At 40.1% G+C, this 18,833-nt stretch overlaps 1 protein-coding gene across 1 annotated transcript; it reads right to left on the minus strand.

Moving 5' to 3' along the window:
- Positions 1 to 1,322: 1,322 nt before the first annotated feature.
- si:dkey-234i14.3 (fibulin-7-like) lies at positions 1,323 to 18,521 on the minus strand. The gene is made up of 7 exons (XM_023263373.3): positions 18,295 to 18,521; positions 15,363 to 15,522; positions 12,239 to 12,409; positions 11,889 to 12,152; positions 9,989 to 10,126; positions 9,767 to 9,902; positions 1,323 to 4,565 (listed from the first exon to the last, which is right to left on the minus strand). Exons 1-7 carry the CDS (start codon positions 18,376 to 18,378, stop codon positions 4,205 to 4,207), a joined length of 1,314 nt encoding a protein of 437 aa, XP_023119141.3. The 5' UTR covers positions 18,379 to 18,521; the 3' UTR covers positions 1,323 to 4,204.
- Between the last annotated feature and the right edge of the window lie 312 nt (positions 18,522 to 18,833).

Below are 18,833 nucleotides of genomic sequence, written 5' to 3' on the forward strand. Positions count from 1 at the left end.
GTACAGCCAGACCATTCTCCAGAGGTAGGTCTGGCTATGTAAGACGAGGGAAATGAAACAAACAACAACAAAACAAACAAAGAAATAATGTTGATGGCTCATGAGCACTTCAGGGCATATATAAACACTGTCTTGAATTTTTATGTCCCTATCAGCCTACAACCGTACCACTGGGAAGCATTGGCTCCATTGCAGGGATGAGCCTACATCTGTCCTTTCACCAGCAGCACTGCTAGCTTTGGATCTATGTATGGTCCCCCACAGGTGTAGGTGGTGGTGAGAAGTTTTCAACAACAGACAGCAGGCTGTCGTCATGGCTGTTCTCCATGTTGGGCTTGTAGCTGTCTTCCCAAGTGACAAAACCACTGGCAGAACTAATGCAAATGGTAGGCTGTTCCTGGAACGTGGTGGAGTTATGTGACAACCTGTTTGTCTGTCTGTCTGTCTGTCTGTCTGCTAGCAACATTACTCAAAAACAGGATGAAATTTTCAGGGAAAGTCAGAAATGACACAAGGACCAAGTGATTCGATTTTGGTCTTGATGAAGCTTATAGACTGAATCCTCGAATTTGTTAAAGATTTCTGTATCATAGTGAGATAGCGGCACAGTGTCACTATGACTACAAGTGAACACTACGTCAGCTGCCTGCTGGCAATCACATGATTGTGATTCTACTACAAATCGACCACTGTGGACTTATCGGGACTTATCCATCAGAAATGATACAAGCAACAATTGATTAAATTGTGGGGCTGTTTCCAAGGCCCATCAATTCCCGCTGCCTGCTACATATTCAGTTCGTGTGATTCGGTATCCATACGTAACGTACACATGTATAACACATGCCGGTACCTGCATTTTCGAACAAAAAAATATATATATATACTGCATTTCTGACAATGCCACATGGGGGAAATGAACAGCTTTGGCGGAGTACTGCGCTCTCTGAGTGATTTACTCGTTATAGCTGTGAACAAAGCTGACCTGACATTATATCTCTGTGTTTGCCTCTGTGTGGTTTCACATAACGTGTGTTTTCTGTCTGTCCGTGTGAGAGTCTCTGCACACATGCAGTGTGAACATGCATGACTGTTTGTCTGCATGTGTGTTGTCTGATTTTATGTGTGTGTTCTGTCTGGCTGTTGGAGGCTTCAGGCTGTCTGACAGATCTGTGTTAAATTCCTCAGTCCGAGAGACCAAAACATGTTGAGCTCAGTTTCCACTAAACAAAACTATAGTTTACCTCTTGAATGTCCCCAAACATCCAAGAATACTTTACAGGATGATTTGCTACTTCACAGAACAGACATCAAACCTGTAATTGGCGCAAAGTTTGGGACAAACACCTTTATTTTGTGCTGAACAGAACACATTCAGCAACATAATCAGAATACAAACTTAAGTATAATATCAGCAAAAATCTTCCAGCTTTAACACAGAAATGGCAAATATATTGACTCATTCATAGCCTCAGTGTGTGCCTCTTATAAGTTATCATCATCAAAACATCAAGCCACAGACCTAAGGAATCCTTTTTCAAAAACATATGTGCTTAAACACTTAACACTATTTGGAAAGCATTCTAAGAAAGAAAAGATTTTTCCTACTGTTTGGATGACAAAAAACATACACAACCATTCAAAAGTTTGGGGTCACCCAGGCAATTTCATGTTTTCCATGAAAACTCACACTTTTATTCATGTGCTAACATAATTGCACAAGGGTTTTCTAATCATCAATTAGCCTTTCAACACCATTAGCTAACACAATGTAGCATTAGAACACAGGAGTGATGGTTGCTGGAAATGTTCCTCTGTACCTCTATGGAGATATTCCATTAAAAATCAGCTGTTTCCAGCTAGAATAGTCATTTACCACATTAACACTGTCTAGACTGGATTTCTGATTAATTTTTTGTTATCTTCATTGAAATATCTGCTTTTCTTTCAAAAATAAGGACATTTTTAAGTGACCCCAAACTTTTGAACCGTAGTGATTCTGTTGAAGAATAAAATATAACTAACCTGTTTCTCAGGTTGGGTCTTCAGTTTTCCAAACATAATAGATGTCTAAAGTGGCCTTTTTGCCAATTCTTAATGTATAAGCAGATGCTTAGCTCTTTGACTTCAAAGTGATGATAGTACATAAGAGGCACAAACTAGGAAAACCCCGTCACTATTTTATACTTTTAAATGAACTCAGAATGTATCTCTTGAGTATCATAGACTGGAAGTGTAGCCTTTAAAAAGTACCAAAATATTTATTAAAAACATGATCACACGTCAGCTAATGTGGATTGTAAATGTACAGATATGCACTGCATTCACAAAACAGAGTTTTTTGTAATTGGACAGGGAGAATAACATGATAGTAAGTTTCACTGTGGCCTTTATTTGTTAACATTTTGATAAATGGAGCATGTTGAATTAGCTTTTAACAATTTCTTTTTTGCTGTGCAACATTGGATGTACTGCAACTATCACAGAATAATTCTGATAGTGAAGACATCTTAACAACCTGATGATTCACAGGCAAGTTGTTAAGTGTTCTAATTACTGCCCATTTCATCAATTGTACATTGTCTGGTAACTATAAGATAGTTTTATCTTGATTTTGAGATAAGGATTGTTTGCCATAAGGTAGCCATTATTAAATTAGTTTTTTAATTTCTTTTTCTTTTGTGGATGCAGTGGGCTTAAGTACAGTTAAGCCACAGTAATAATAACGTAAACACATCTTGTTTCTTTAGTCTGAATTTCTACACTAGTTTGCTGACTGACCTGCTGTTGCACCGCTACTATAATTATAACAGCAGAAACACTAAATATCTTTGGTGTACTTGAACTTAGCTATATTATATACAGAATTCATAAAACAGAAGAAGTTCAACAGATTAAGTAACCTACAAAGAGGCCAAAAGCACTCAGTGGTTTGACACCCCTCCCACGCTTCCTTTGTTAAACCTAGAAACTTGCAATAAGATTCGTCATCCTGCCCATAAACCTCTCCATCTGTACGATCCAAGATCATTTCATTTTTTAGAATTGATTTTAAAGACACAGCGTTATAATATAATATCAACAGAACAGAACAAAACAAAACAACACAAAAAACACAAAACAAAGTGTCATACACAAAAACTAAGTAACAATGGGGACCTTTCCAGTTTAACACAAATATAAGTTTTGCTGTTAGTGCTATACAAATGAAATTATACTCAGCACTGCTGCTTCCATGAGCTGTACCGTTGCTCAGTACATGAACTAACACATTTCTAAAAGCACTGAGAGCACCGTTAATTCATAATTTGTTAAAAGTATATTAAAAGACCTCAAAATCCATTAGACACTAAAATAAATGACCAATCATATTAAATAATATGCTGCTGAACTGTTAACTGAGCTGTTAACTTTACAAATTTACATGTTGTGTAGAGTAGTTACTGAACTGAATGTAACAGCTTAACTTAGTGACAGACTGAATGACCTACCCACTGTAGGAGAGCCTGAATCCAAGCTGGACATCAATTTTGCATTCACTTTTATATGTTTGCCATCACCCAAACCGTCGGCCTGCTTCAAACTCAAAGCCTGGAAGCTGATGCTTGTGTGACAGCATTCAAAAATGAATGAATAAAAATTTATGGCAAGTTTAATTCATTCCAATGAACTAGCAGTACTCAGCAGATTTGGTTACAGTACTTCAGTAAATAATGCATGGTCAGGCTAGACTTTGATGAACTTGACACATGAATTTGCAGCAGTAGCTAACAGAAGCTATAGTGGTTCATTAGCTGTGTTGCATCATGCAGTTTAGTGTGTTGGGGTATGAACTGCTCCATAACAGAGTGTGTCGACTGAACTAAGTGACCAGGCCAGTTAGGTAATAACGAAGCCAGTATAGTGTCAGCACAGTATTTTAGTAATTACAAAGCCTCAAAGCCACTGTCATGATATTTTTGATGAAAAATGTGTGAATGAGGTTCAGTGTGCTTCTGTGTGTTGTGTTTGGACCTGTTCCATAACAGTATTTAGTAAATAGGCCTATTTAAAACTCATTTAATGATTTTTCAACTTAAAAAGAGAAGTGACTTCTCTGATTTCAGTAGACTCTATGATTGTTTATTACTAGGTAAACTAGTATAACAATCTGTGCCCAATCCTGATGAAGTTTAAACCTACACCCACTTCTTAACCGTCCCCTCTAAAACTCATATGGGGAGACGAACAGGGTGACCTTGGTGAGGTAGCGGCCCAGCAGGGTGTTGCGCTCCAGCTCGCTCATCTCCACTTCAGCCTCCAGATTGGCTGGACCCTTGATGGGTGTCACCAGGAGTAAGGTGCCGGTCTGCCGGCCTGAACGCTGCACGCTAAAATGACCCCGCCCACGACCACCTGCCAGGCCGAATCGCAGCGTGTCACCCAGCACTCGAGCCGCAGACACCCGGAAGAGGACACGAGGTGCGGACATGTTGGACACCACAGACAGGAAGTGGAAGGAGATGGAGTTTGGTGCTTGAATGCAGGCCGTGTCTCCCATCATGCACGGGTTCCTTTCACAACGCCTGAAAAAACACCAACAGGGTAAAGTTATCTTAGGATTTGGTTCATTCACTTTCTATTAAGGCTTTGCTCACAGCACAGCAGTATTTTTTTTTAACAAGTTTAACCTTTAATATATTTGTTTACAATGTTCTGCTAGTCTGACTCGATGTGGCTTTCTCCTCCCATTTCGCTACCTGTGTGTTAAGATTTTCTAAATCTCCTTTACCACAGGAATCTATACGCACAAAGTTTTAATTTGAATGTTGGGATAATGCAGTTTTTTGGCGAATCATCCACTTAAGTGACAGTTCCTACCTCCCTGTGTGCACCAAAACAATTCCTCAATCACTATTTTTCAGTGGCCATGTTGCTTCATCCTGGGCCTAAATATAAACAAAGATGTTGTTCCCCTATAAGCAGAAAGATGAGGTGCAGCCAGATCACTCTCCTTCACTGATGCAGCGCTGTAGAGATAGCTCTAATAGTGATCTGCTCACTTATACATTACACTCTCTAACAGTCTCCTCTCATGTGATCTTTACAATGTTTAGCTGTCTAAGGACCACAAGTGATTCCAAGCTTACAGGAACAACACAGACTGTGCAGTGATTCTGATGTAGTGGCCGAAACACAATACTCCAATAATACTTTGGGAGAGTCTTCTTCAATGGCTGGATGTTGTCACAAGGTTTTCCTTACCACGGAAAGGATCCAACAAACATCAACCACTGTTGACCAGTAAGTCTTTTCATGTTACTCACCTGTTCATTTTTCCAATAATGTACCACTCCCAATGTTCTCCATCCATCCATGCATTCATGCATCCATCCAGGAAGGAAGGAAGGAAGGAAGGAAAGAAGGAAGGAAGGAAGGAAGGAAGGAAAGAAGGAGGAAGCTGAAGCACCCAGTGAGAATCCACACAGGCACAGGGAAAAGAGGGAGCTCCATATTAAAGAGCTGGGATTCCTAAACTCTTCCTCCAATTCAGGACTGCTTTGAGACCACAGACTGGCAGATATTCAGTGAGGCTGCAACATCAGGAAGGAGTGTGAACTTTCGAGGAGAACACGCCAGCTGTCCTAGACTACATCAGGAAGTGCATGGAGGATGTGACCACCACCAAGACGATTACCATCAAAGCCGTGATGCTGCATTCAGGGACGGGAATGCAGTAGCACCCAGAGCAAAGCAAAGTCCACATATGCTCTTAAGATCTGGGGCCACCAGCACTTCTATTTCCTGAGGAAGCTGAAGCAGGCAGGCCTGGAGGCTGATGTCCCAAGGTCCTCCTACAACTGTGTGGTGGAGAGTACCTGACTTCCTGCCTTACTGTGGTATGGAGGCTGCACTGTAGCAGAGAAGGAGGCACTGCAGAAGGTGGTAAAGTCTGCACAGACGACCATCAGGTGCTGCTTACTATTCATCTGGGACATTTACACCACCGGATGCAAGGAAAGAGCCACCTGCATCCTCCGTGACCCCACCTACCCTGCACACAAACTGTTCACCCCCCTGCCCTTGGGAAGGAGACGACGCTGCATCCAGGCAAAAACATCCAGACTGAGAAACAGCTTGTACCTGGATGCGGTCAGGCTGCTGAACTGCTTCTCCCTACAATAAACATTTGCACATGCACTCTTTCAAATAGTCACTCTGCACTTTAACAACATGCCTTAATACTGCAACACTAACACTGTTAATTTTTTTTACATCTGGTGAGTTGTTGTAGCTCATGGAAGCTGCTACTCTGCTACTGCCTCTCTTCATTGTTTCACTGACCACCTTAAAGCTGTTGCTGCTATTGTTCATTGTTGTATATAGGTTTAATTTATTGTTTACCTTAGTTTCATGTTTACCTTAGCTTTATGTCTGTCTTAGTTTTATTTTCTTTATCCTCGCTCATTATGCATATACTATATATATATTTTTAAAATAAAATCTCACGCTATGAACCAAGAACTGAGAAACTGTTTCGTTCTTATCATGTCTCATAGTTAAAATAACAATTAAAGTGGAGTCTAAGTTTGAGATGTAAATACCTTAAATTAAAGTTGAGTCTACATTTTACATCATGATTCATTACATAACTGTACCTTGAATATATTTTGATAAGCAGCTAAAATAACAATAAATTATGTCAGTGTCCAAACATATATGGACTTAGGTGTATGCTGTCTAAGGGATCTACAAAATTAGAAAAAACAGTATTGTGTTTAACTCGTGGTACATCTCCATATGTCAGCTGAAGATCAATGTAGCTGTGACAAATTTAAGTTATCCACAGTGAGTGGGAGCATACAAGACAGGAGTGGTGGCATGAATAGAGTATACATTATTAGAGAGCATAAATTAATAACTTGTGTGAATTATGTTTTTCTCTCCATGTCCCCTCCTGAGCTTCACAGTGATGCTAACAATGGGAGTATGATGTTTGTGTCCTTCTTTTCACTTCCTGTAAAAAGTTTGTTATTTTTGATGAGTCATGTTGCACTCCGAGACATATCCAATCCAATGTGGTTAGCTGCAGCCCACTAAGACCGCCTACCATACGAAACCACACTTGATGGTTAGCTCGTGGGTTGTATTTGCTAGCAAAACAACATAATGGGTCTGAGGTCAGCCTTAGGTCAAAAACCTCCTTTACATGTCCAAACAAATTGTGGTTGTGGGTCCAGATAGCTGGAATATATTCATGTGTTCTCCCTCCTCCTCCTTATAAACCTCCTGTCTTCTGTCTAATTGAAGAGTATCTGATTGTTCTGAACCACTGTTGCTCTCCAGAGATTTGCCTCTTAATGTTGCCTTCTTGTCTCTGTGTTTTTTATTTCTTTTTTTCACAAGATTTCCTAACCCACTGGCTGAGAAACACCCCAAATTACTACATTCCCGCCACCACGTTTCACCATGGGAATAGTGATCTTGGGTTTGAATACCTCTTCTTTCTCAAAAACACTTTTATATGGCTTTATAGACTTTCCCTCTATTGTGCGCAGCCACAGTGTGCAGATCAACCTCAGTGATGAGCTCTAACAAGACTTGCAATTGACTGACCTGACTAGAGAACTACCGAATCATCTGTTCTCAGTTTGTAGTCTATTAGAATGCTGTAGAACATGTTAGAAATTGCCAGGACCATTTGGAATGTAGAAGTTGCATTTTCTCAAACATCTGTTTCAGTTTCAAGGAATATTACTAATTTTGGACATGACATTTTTAGTAAAAATGCAAAACAAACAAAGCAGCCACAAAAAAAAAACATCTACAATAATATATTGCCATATTTTGTCACTTGCTTATGATATTTCCATCTGGAAAAAACGTAATGATCAAACCAAAATCTGGCCTGAGAATGAATCATATTGGGCTTAACTGAATGTGTGTGAGCATGTTCACAAGTCTGCTGACTGTATTTTGGGTTGCATTAAAAGACTTTATTTAGTCACCTTGTCTTGGACCTTGCTTTTCAGACATTTTCTTTTTTAAATGCCAGCTACTCACTCAAATATAGGGATTGTCCTTCTGGATAGTGACAATTCATTTTTCACATTGCTACCATTTGCTGTGGCCCTAAATGCTGAAATGCCTTTACATCAGTTTGGAAATCTTAAACTTAGAAAAATTCTAAATGTTATTTTTGACCTGAGGTCACAGTCAATCTTCTCTAGCAGATTAACTTTACAAAACCCTTAAGCTAACACTGCATGTGGCAGAGATGCCCCCCTAGAGATTCTGGCCACCACAACACTGTCCTCCCTGCATTACCACAGCATACAATTATGATTCAGCAGTAGGAATAAATCAAAACTCAGCAGTTCGTCTGAGGTCAAACCTCAATCTGACTCACAGCCCAGTTTCTCTTAGTGGAGGGATGCTAAAATGATGGGTGGAAAAGGGAAGTGGTTGATAGGAGGGTTCAGCTCAGTTTTCAGATCTCTCTCTCCTGTCATTGACATTTTATCTCAGTCATTTTCTTCAGCCCAGTTTCCATTCTTTCTCTTTTCTCTACTTACTTTGTTTGCAGTTTCTTTGTGCTCTTTATTTCATTTAAAAAAAATATATTTTAAGGTAACAAGTGTATTAGCTGCTGATGAGTTGTCTAGCTAACAATATCGTCATGCTCAATGGACGACTTGTATTAAATTCACAGTCAATGTTTTGTATCTGTCCATAGCTGTTAAGCCCCCTTAAGATGAATTGCAGTGATTCTTGGATGTTTCATCTTGCACCAATCTCAGGTCTAAATCTTTATTTGTCTTGTGCATGAAGCAGTGGTTCGCAGTTTCTCCTTTCAGATGCTTCTAGGTTTGAACCTGTTGGTTAGCTGAATCCTTTCTGTTTGGAGTTTGCATATTCTCTCTGTGACTGTATATATGTTCGATAACTGGTGATCCTAAATTTATTATGAGTGTGAGGATGAGTCCTTCTCTAGATGCGATGGACTGGGAACCTGGACATACCACTTATCTCTCCATGTTAGCTGGGATAGACTCCAACCCCCAGACCCAAATTGATTCCAAAATGATGGCCATTCATTTGTATATACATGCAAACTCCTCACTGCATCCATAAGCTATAACATTTACTAGACTCCATGCTTTCTTTGATAAAATGGTCTGTACTTATATTACGCCTTATCTAACCTCAGCAAGATTATACAAAATTTTGCAATGTATTTATCATTCATCCGTTTATACAGACACACAATGGTGAGAGAGGTGCAATGCAAGGGCCATGCTCACTTGGGCTCCGGTGTCTTAACCAAGGACACTTAAACACATGGAGGGATGGAAATGCCAACCTTACAATTAGTGAACAACCTGCTCTTACACCTCCAGATTGTGCCATTGATGGCCCATTGACTTTATATTGATGACCACATATAAATGAAAATCTGTTTTCTAGGCTCTTGAAAAGTTTTGCAAATATCAAACCATATGGATTCAAATTTGTTGGCCATTTGTGTGCAGTTTCATAACAAGTTCTATTAGCCTGAAATGTCAATTCGGGTCAAGCTAATCCTGGATCAAGACTAGTTTAAGAAGTTATAATAAACTCCAGTGAGTTGTTTTAATTTGTCACAGAATGGTTGACACTTTAAAGATCTGGTGTGCAATGGTGACACAAAGGTCAGAAAGAAACCTACAGCTTAGTGGAAAACTATTATTAGAGAGATGGAAATGTGAGGAGAAAAGATGTTAATCTGGGTGATATATACTCTTACATTGGTGACGTCTTGATGTATGTAGCATTTTTCATCTCAGGACACTCCACTGCCACACACTGAAAACCTCCGAAAGTGTTCACACACACCTGGTCCGCTGTGCAGTTGTGCATCTGGTTTTCACACTCGTCAATGTCTGAACATGAAAAACCAGATGTGAGAGTTTCAACCACAAGTTCACATATCTCTGGACATTCCTTGACTGATAGGATGACCTCTCACCTGTGCAGCTGCGGCCACCTTGGGCCAGATCATAGCCATCTGGACAGAAGCAGTGGAAGCTTCCAGGTGTGTTTACACACTGATGGATGCAGAGCCGACCGGGCTGACCCAGAGGGAACAGTTGACACTCGTCAATATCTGAAACACAGAACTGTTGTGGTTACAACTAGCCCCACTCTCCCATATTCTGTTCACTGGCCCCCTGTAAAATCCAGAATAGAATTTAAAATCCTGTTTCTAACTCTTAATGACTAATCTCCATCGTATCTTAGAGATCTTATTATACCATATCATCCTAACAGAGGATTTCACTCTCAGACGGCAGGTTTACTTGTGGTTCCCAGAGTTTCCAGAAGCAGAATGGGAGGCAGAGCCTTCAGTTATCAGCTCCTCCTCCTCAGCTCCCGGTTTGGGTTTGGTAGGCAGAAACTTTCTCTACTTTTAAGATTAAGCTTAAAACTTTCCTCTTTGATAAAGCTTATAGTTAGGGCTGTTCAGGAACACCTGAGCTGTCTCCTAGTTATGTTGCTATAGGTTTAGACTGCTGGGGAATTCCCATGATGCACTGGGTTCCTCTCCTTTCCTTTCCTATCTCTTTCTTCCATAGTTATACATCACCATTACATATCATTAACTCTGTGTTTCCCATGAGGTTCTGTGTTTGTTCTCTCTACAGGTGTCTCTGGATATGGAGCAACACATCTGTGATCTGCAGTTTCTGGCCTCGCTGACCTCCAAAACGTTCATTGTTCTGTTTGTGTTGTTTGTCTGTTCTCCTTTTTTTTAAATGATCAACTGTTAATTGATTTTTTTTGCAGACAACAGTTAAGACAAATGAGAAAAGAAAAGAAAAAAGAACCCATCGATAGGGTTAGCATAATAAATTGTTGCCTTTTTTGTCTTTGTTTTCACCCCATTACCTCCACTCCCGGTTAGCCTATTAAATTCACAAAATTGTTCAAACAACAAACACACACACACACACACACACACACACACACACACACACACACACACACACACACACACACACACACACACACACACACACAAAAAGGGCAGAAAAGAAACAAAACATCTCACTCATACATCATTCATTCACTCACTCATTCTACCCTGGCCCAGAAATCTCATGATCACTGCGTACATACCAGTATATCAGTTCATGCAAACACATCTGTACAACATTTTTTACATTTTAACCAGATGAACAGGAAACAAAAAACACAAGAGATGAGCATATAATTCACTGTACAGCCAGAAATAAGAATTGAAGTGTAGTTTGTCTGTTCTCCATCTGCTATCCTGCTAAATTCGTAAGATCTTCATTTTACTACGTGAAGTGCGATGTCATGCCATGCTATACATGACATATGTTGTGAATTGGTGCTATATAAACAAAAAAGTACTCAGAGAGTGCAGTACTCCACTAAGGCTGCTCAGTCGTTGTATAATTTCTGACCGATAAGTCCCGATAAGTCCGCAGCGGTGGATTTGTAGTAGGATTGCAATCATGTGATCATCAGCAGGCAGCTGACATACTGTTCACTTGTTGTTATAGTTACAGTGACACCGTACCGCTATCTCGCAATGATACGGAAATCCTGGGCAAATCTGCGGATCCAGACTATAAGCCACATCACTGCCAAAATCTAATCACTTGGTCCTTGTGTCATTTCTGACCTTCCCTAAAAATTTCATCCAAATCCGTTTTTCCGTTTTTGAGTAATGCTGCTAACAGACAGACAAACGCACACCGATCATCACCTAACTGAATAAAACTGAACTGAATTGAATTAAATGAATAATCAGGAATATAATCTACCGCTAAATCAGCAGTAACAGACCTATTGGTAGTATGTTATTGTAAAATTAGTTCTTAGTCCAAAATATTTATTACCTGTGCAGATGTTGTTGTCACGTCCTGATATGGTGAAACCCACATCACAGGTGCAGCGGGTGGAGCCCAGGAAGTGTGTGCAGTGAGATGGTCGGACAGAGGAGGAGGAGGAGGGAGAGGATGACGTGGGTGATGAAGAGGAATAGGGAGAATATGAAGATGCTGAGGAGGAGGAAGAGGATGCTGACAGAGCTGCAGAGGCATGGAAAGACGAGGAAGAGGAAGGAGCAACAGGAGAGAAGGAGTTGGTGGTGATGTTGAGGCCTGGAGATATAAGAGAAGATAAATGAAAAATGCTTATCAGAAAATATCAGGAGTGTCCTTGAATTATACCTGAACGTATGACTCACGTCTGCACATGGGCTGCTGGCCACTCCACTTCAGAGACTCCAGACACACTCGGGTGCGAGGGCCTATCAGCTCATAGCCGGGTTTGCACAGGAAGTGGACCTCATGCCCAACACTGAACACTCTCCCCAGTCTGCGACCATGAGCAGGGGTTTCTGGTTTGGGGCAGGAGGCTATGAGCAGACAGAGGCAGGTCCATTCATATTCTGAGATGATGTTCCTCAGTCTGAAGAACTTTCTGCTTATTTAGCATTTTAAGTCTTATCTGATATAATACTGCTATCCAGGGCTGCACAGTGGCTTGGTGGTTGGCACTTTCGCCTTGCAGCTAGAAGATCTTCGGTTCGTGTCCCGGCCTGGGATCTTTCTGCATGGAGTTTGCATGTTCTCCCTGTGCATGCATGGGATTTCTCCAGGTTCTCTGGCTTCCTCCCACAGTCCAAAGACATGCTGAGGTTAATTGGGGATTCTAAATTGTCCATAGGTGTGGATCTGAGTGTGACTGTTTGTCTTTATATGTAGCCCTGTGACAGACTGGTGACCTGTCCAGGTGTCCCCTGCCTTCACCCTAAATCAGCTGGGATAGACTCCATCTCCCCACGACCTTAATGAGGATTAAACAGTCTATAGATAATGGATGGATACTGTTATCCAGAGCATCAGCCTCATTCCATATATTCCGAAGGTTCTATTTTTCTGCTGTGTTTCACTTTTTTGGTTAATACACTCCTTAAATCTGTCGCATCTACTTACAGTTGCACACTGCTCTATTTTCTTGATCCACAGAATCTAAATATTGTTTCAGGGCTTTACTTTATATGTTCAGATTTGTACGTATGAGGCAGGCAGGAGTCATCATGGAGGTGTCTGACTGTTCCCAAATTCATTCTACAGCAGGAGAGTGAGTCCACATACATACAGAACTATCGTCCTCCATAAGAAAAACAGGAATTCTTCAACGGGTAATGGGGCCTCCACAATGTCCTGATTTCAGAATCATGCAGCCAGTCTGGATTACACGAAGAGACAGACAGAGACTGAAACTTTTATACAGCATTGTATGTCAAGCTCCTCAATGGCACACATTTGGTAGCATGTTTTACACCATGGAACTACAGTTTACAGCATTCACAGATTAGATCTACAGATTTGAAATGTATGAAGGATGTACTGTAAAACTCTACACATGTTGTATAGTTGTAGTTGTTGCCTAACTCTGATTTATTTCCTGCTCCTGCATTCAAAGTAAGACCAGTTTCCACATGTTTGCTGTGATCTTTGAAAGTGGCACCATAAAGATAACAGCTGTCCACAACACAGTCTGAGAATGACAATCAACACCACCCTCAAATCTCACCACAATCTTGGCAGTAAGCCTGGAGGCAGCACAGCTGTCAGTGCCTTTTTTGGTTAAAACTGAAACTGAAAAGAAATCTCAAATAGTCTTTTCTGGACTTCAGATTGTTTATTTTTTCAGATTTTCTGGTGTTTTATGCTATCACATTCATGTTAGTGACATAAATCTTCCTTACACCTCTGAAGCCACTAAGTCAAACACATCCATCCATTATCTATACACCATTTAATCCTCATTAGGGTCACAGGGGGCTGGAGTCTATCCCCGATGACTTAGGGTGAAGGCAGGGGACACTCTGAACAGGTCACCAGTCTATCACAGGGCTACATATAGAGACAAACAATCACTCTCACATTCACACCTACAGACAATTTAGAATTATCAGTTAACCGCAGCATGTTTTTGGACTGTGGGAGGAAGCCGGAGTACTCAGAGAAAACCCATGCATGCACAGGGAGAGCATGCTAACTCCATGTAGAGAGATTCCAGGAAGGCTGGCATGCAAACCAGGGATCTCCTAGCTGTGAGGTGACAGTGCTCACCAAATTTACCTGAGACCAAATCTGAAAAAAAATTAGGAGAAAAGAATTTTTGAAAATATTCTTAAAAATATCAAATTAGTCTGGAGTTCCCCCAGTAATGTCGTTTTGCTCTTGTTCCACTCTCCTGATGACCAAATTGAATCTGAAATAAAACTGTTAAAATGAAATTCAAACCTCCTTTTTTGGTTTTATTTTTTCATTGATGTCTCTTGTATTCGTGGGAACATTTTTTAGTCAGCATAATATTTTAAATAAAAATTATTATGCATGGAATGTGTGTCCCACAACTCTGTTAGCATAACCCTTTAGCTGACAGAAGAAGAAGAAAACAGTGAATTACATGATATGCTGGAATTGACATCATCAAACAGTTTTCCAAAAGAATGGGTAGAGCAAAGCTATGTTCTCTCTTCTATTTTTCAGATTTCCATAACATTGTCAGCCTTCGTTGAATGTCTCATGCTACCTCATGCTATCATGTTATTAGAATAAGACAAATTCTTTTTATTTTTTTCTTTACTTTTTTACACCAGTAAGTTTGTCCTCTTGGTCAGCAGTAGCAGGTAGCTAAACATCTAGCTTCTACTCCTGAGAAAAAGCTGACATTAGCATTGATTAGTTAGCAAAAAGAGAAGGGTTAGCAAACAACAAATAAAACATGTAATAAAAATAGTACCACTGATGTCTAAGCTGAGCTAACCAAGCCCTTGATAGTTTATTACCTATTACTGATGAATATGTATCAGAAAATTAATTTTTAAAACTGAAAGTTTATTTCTCAAAAAATTTTGAAGCCCAAATGTCCTCCAATTATAGAATGACCCATGTGGTATTTCATTTTACACAGAACACGGAATGATGTCCTGCAAAAAACAAATGGACTGACATGCCTCCTTTTTAGACAAAGTCTAGCAGATGTTTGTATCCAGTTATTGAGCAAAAATATAATCTCAGGCTGATGTAAAAAAAAAAAAACATAATGTGTTTAGTTGGAGATGAGGCAGTTTCTGTTTAGAAATTATCACATGTAAAATTAAGAATGGTACATAGCTTAACCACAGCCTCAGCATAATGTGCCCTTTAAACTACTACTGCAGAAGTGCCAACTCTGGGTAAGAATTTTTGTCTTTATACCTGTCTGACATCAGATTTTCCTCATTATAGTTCACTTTAACTGCACCTTCTCCTACTGAGTGTACTAAGGTAGGATGAAGTGTCATCCCTCACCGTTTTTGCCGCTTTTAAAGATTGCCATGGTGCTGTTGTGCAGAGCACTTATCTTCTTTCTGAGGGAGCGCAGGCCTTGCTGGTAAGATGCCTCGTGTATCGCCAACATCTTCTCCACCTGCCGCAGCGAGTTCAGGAGATCATGAGTGGGTGGACACTCCTGTGGGCAGGATGACGAGAGGTTAGAGGATAGCCTTTGTTGCACCTGGAGAGCATGACAGCATGGCCTCGCACAACTGTGACTTGCAGCATGAGTTCATCTTCTCTCGTTATTTTTGGGACTTTCAATTTGCCTAAAGAAACACATTACTTGCATGAGCATGAGGCCCAACTGTCGAGCTCTTTCTATTACCATTTACACTGCCTGTCTAAAACAAAAGTCGCACAATCTAATATTTCACTGGACCACCTTTAGCTCTGAGAACAACACACACTCACCATGGCATCGGTTTGATAAGCTTCTGCAATGTCACAGTATTTATTTCTGTCCAAAGATGCATTCATTTTCTACCAAGACCTTATATTGATGATGGGAGAGTCAGACCACTGCTCAAAGTCTTCTCCAGCACATCCCAAAGATTCCCAGTGGGGCTGAAGTCTGGACTCTGTGGAGGCCGATCCATGTAGGAAAATAATGCCTCATGCTCCCTGAACCACTCATTCACAAAGTGAGCCCCATGAATCCTGGCATCGTCATCTTGGAACATACCCATGCCATCAGGGAAGAAAAACTCCATTGAAGGAAAGACCTGGTCATTCAGTATATTCAGGTAGTCAGCTGACTTCATTCTTGGGGAACATAACGTTGCTGAACCTGACCAACACCAGATCATAACCCCAACCCCCACATGCTTGTAGGCACTAGTCATGATGAGTGCATCACTTCTTACCCTGATGGGCCCATCACTTTGGAACAGGGTAAATCTGGACTCATCAGACCACATGACCTTCTTTCATTGCTCCAGAGTCTAATCTTTATGCTATCTAGCAAATTGAAGCTTTTTTTTTCTCATTAGCCTCATTGATCAATGGTTTTCTTAGAGCTACACAGCTGTTTTGTCCCAATCCCTTAAGCTCCCTTCACATTGTGCGTGTGGAAATGCTCTTACTTTCACTATTAAACATAGCCGGGAGTTCTACTGTTGATTTCCTACGATCATCTAAGTGTTTATTCTGACCACATTTCTTCCTCAAAGATGATGGTTCACCACTATCCTTCAGGTTTTAATAATGCGTTGGACGCTTCTTGACTTATTAGTTTCAGCAATGTCCTCAGATGTTTTCTTTGATTGATGCATCTCAATAACTTGACCCTTCAGAAACACATTAATATCATTTCCATGACCACAGGATACAGTATGTCTTCCAACAGGGTTGTTTAAGAAATGAGAAGCTCCTCACTGCATCAGCTAGGGTTAAATGAGGTTGTTGTCTGCTGAAATATATTCATCACTGCAGAAATTATCCAATGGAAGGCTCTTACCTATTTGCTTAGTTAAATTCAAGTAGCGACTCTTTTCTTGAATAGGCTGTGTATAATCTGAGAGTACAGTAAGTAGTACTCATCACTGAGTTTTATGAAGAAAGCCCCAGGTTTTGTGAGAGATCCATGAAGACCTTCCCACAACTTCAGAGCTTTCTGATTTATTTTTCATATCAACTGGTTTAAGAGAAAGCTGAGTGTGAACCAAACCGTATTATTCCTGTTATGCAGAGGACTATACCGGACAACTAACTTAGTCCATCTGCAGTGTGTTTCAGGTGTGAGGTCTCTACATAGATGTGAGGTTTTCCAAGCTGCAGTAACGTCTGGGTGAAAACTGGACCAGAGCCTGCCGCTGACCTCAGACTGACGGCTGAAACACACCGCGATGCTGCTGACACACAACGGACATCTGGGTGTGTGTTTTCAGTGTTCGGAGGCATTTCAGTAACAGATGAGAAAAATACTGAAATAATGTTTAGTAAAACTATCTAAGGCTGGAAAAACTGAGAAGATCCAACAGAATATATTCAAATGACAGTTGTTTTCATAGTTGTTTTCCATTTATTCAAGCTTAAATTGCAAATTTTAAGAAACTTAAGCTAGTTTTCCACATAAAAGCAAGATTTTTCTTCTTTTTTTAAAAACTTTTTTAAAACATTTTTTTCCCCATAATTCTTTAACATTAAAAAATTTGAAGTTTTCAGAAATATCTGTCAGCTAAACATTACAACTACCACTGGATAGACAGATAAAGGTTCAATTAAAAAAAAGTCTTTGTGAATCTCTTAAGAGTACACAGTTCTCACCTTCATTTAACTTTTATTTTACTGATGACAGCCTTAGTGGGATTGAACATTTCTTCTCAAGTAAGTTCTGGCCGAGATAGACATCAGTAATAAATTATAGACTAAAAGCTATAATTATGTTACAAGATCAGATTTAAACAAAAATTTCAGTAAAGAAAATCAACTTTACTGAAGAATGCTGTGAAGCTGTAAAGGAAATTGCCATTAAGAATTATTTTGATGATCAGCTCCTGCAACCTCAAGACCAAGAAAGACAAAAATAGTTGTTTACCATTTTCTGCAGCAAAAATCTTGACTCCCTTTGTGATTACTAGGATATTTGCAAATATTGGTCATCTACGTCCATCTTAATAGCTCATCGTCTCTTAATTCACACCTAAGTCACTTGTCTGACTAAATAACAAGTGAATGAAGTGAAATTGACCAAATATGTTTTTTCTAATGTTGAACATCCATTCTGGCCTTTGAACCCATAAAAGAACAAATAGTCTGCTTGTTTCCACAACTTATTGCCTCGATGTGGAAGTAATTTATGAGAGGTTGAATTCAATTCAAATACGAACTTTTACTTTATGAAATTTTTTTTTAGAAAAGTTCAAAAAAAGGCAACATTGTAATGTCTGCAGGCTAAAGTACTCACCTGAGCAGAAGAAAATGAGATGTGATGTAAACTCATCATCAGCACAACAACCCCAACAACATTCATCCTGGACAAAAGCCTCATCCTGATAAAGCAGCTCCTGATGAACCCTCAGTGTTCTGTAGATCAACTCTGAGTCTTCAGCTCCTCCACTGCTTCTCCAAAACTAAATCATCTCCTCCACTGCTGCTTCTTTTCGAAGGCACTTGACAAATTTCTCCTTTACTCACTCGCAACACTCCCTCACCTCCACCCACCTCCCTGTCCGACATTTTCAAGGCGGGAGCTGGAGGAGGATGTGGGGAGGGAGACCAGCACCCACATCTGGGACATGCTTTCACTTCTTTTTTTTGGTCTATCAGCATCCCCAGAAATAGACCCTCAAATTATAAGGAGAAGTCAACAGGCAGTGGTGTCTTTTAATCATCACCCGCACAACAAAGCAGCTACATTTTGGTTAGTATTTCAAATTCAGCTCAGGAATGTGATGACTGCTGCAATTACAGCGACTATACAGTCCCACTTTTTCTTTTTTTTTG

Source organism: Amphiprion ocellaris, chromosome 3 (assembly GCF_022539595.1).
Source record: "Amphiprion ocellaris isolate individual 3 ecotype Okinawa chromosome 3, ASM2253959v1, whole genome shotgun sequence".
In the NCBI taxonomy this organism is placed as follows: Eukaryota; Metazoa; Chordata; class Actinopteri; family Pomacentridae; genus Amphiprion; species Amphiprion ocellaris.

Coding starts and splice junctions, on each gene's coding strand:
- si:dkey-234i14.3 (XM_023263373.3), bottom strand. CDS start 18,378: ATGAGGCTTTTGTCCAGGATGAATGTTGTTGGGGTTGTTGTGCTGATG. Junction 10,127..11,888: donor TGACAACAACATCTGCACAG/GTAATAAATATT, acceptor TCTGTGTTTCAG/ATATTGACGAGTGTCAACTG. Junction 9,903..9,988: donor AGGTGGCCGCAGCTGCACAG/GTGAGAGGTCAT, acceptor TTTCATGTTCAG/ACATTGACGAGTGTGAAAAC.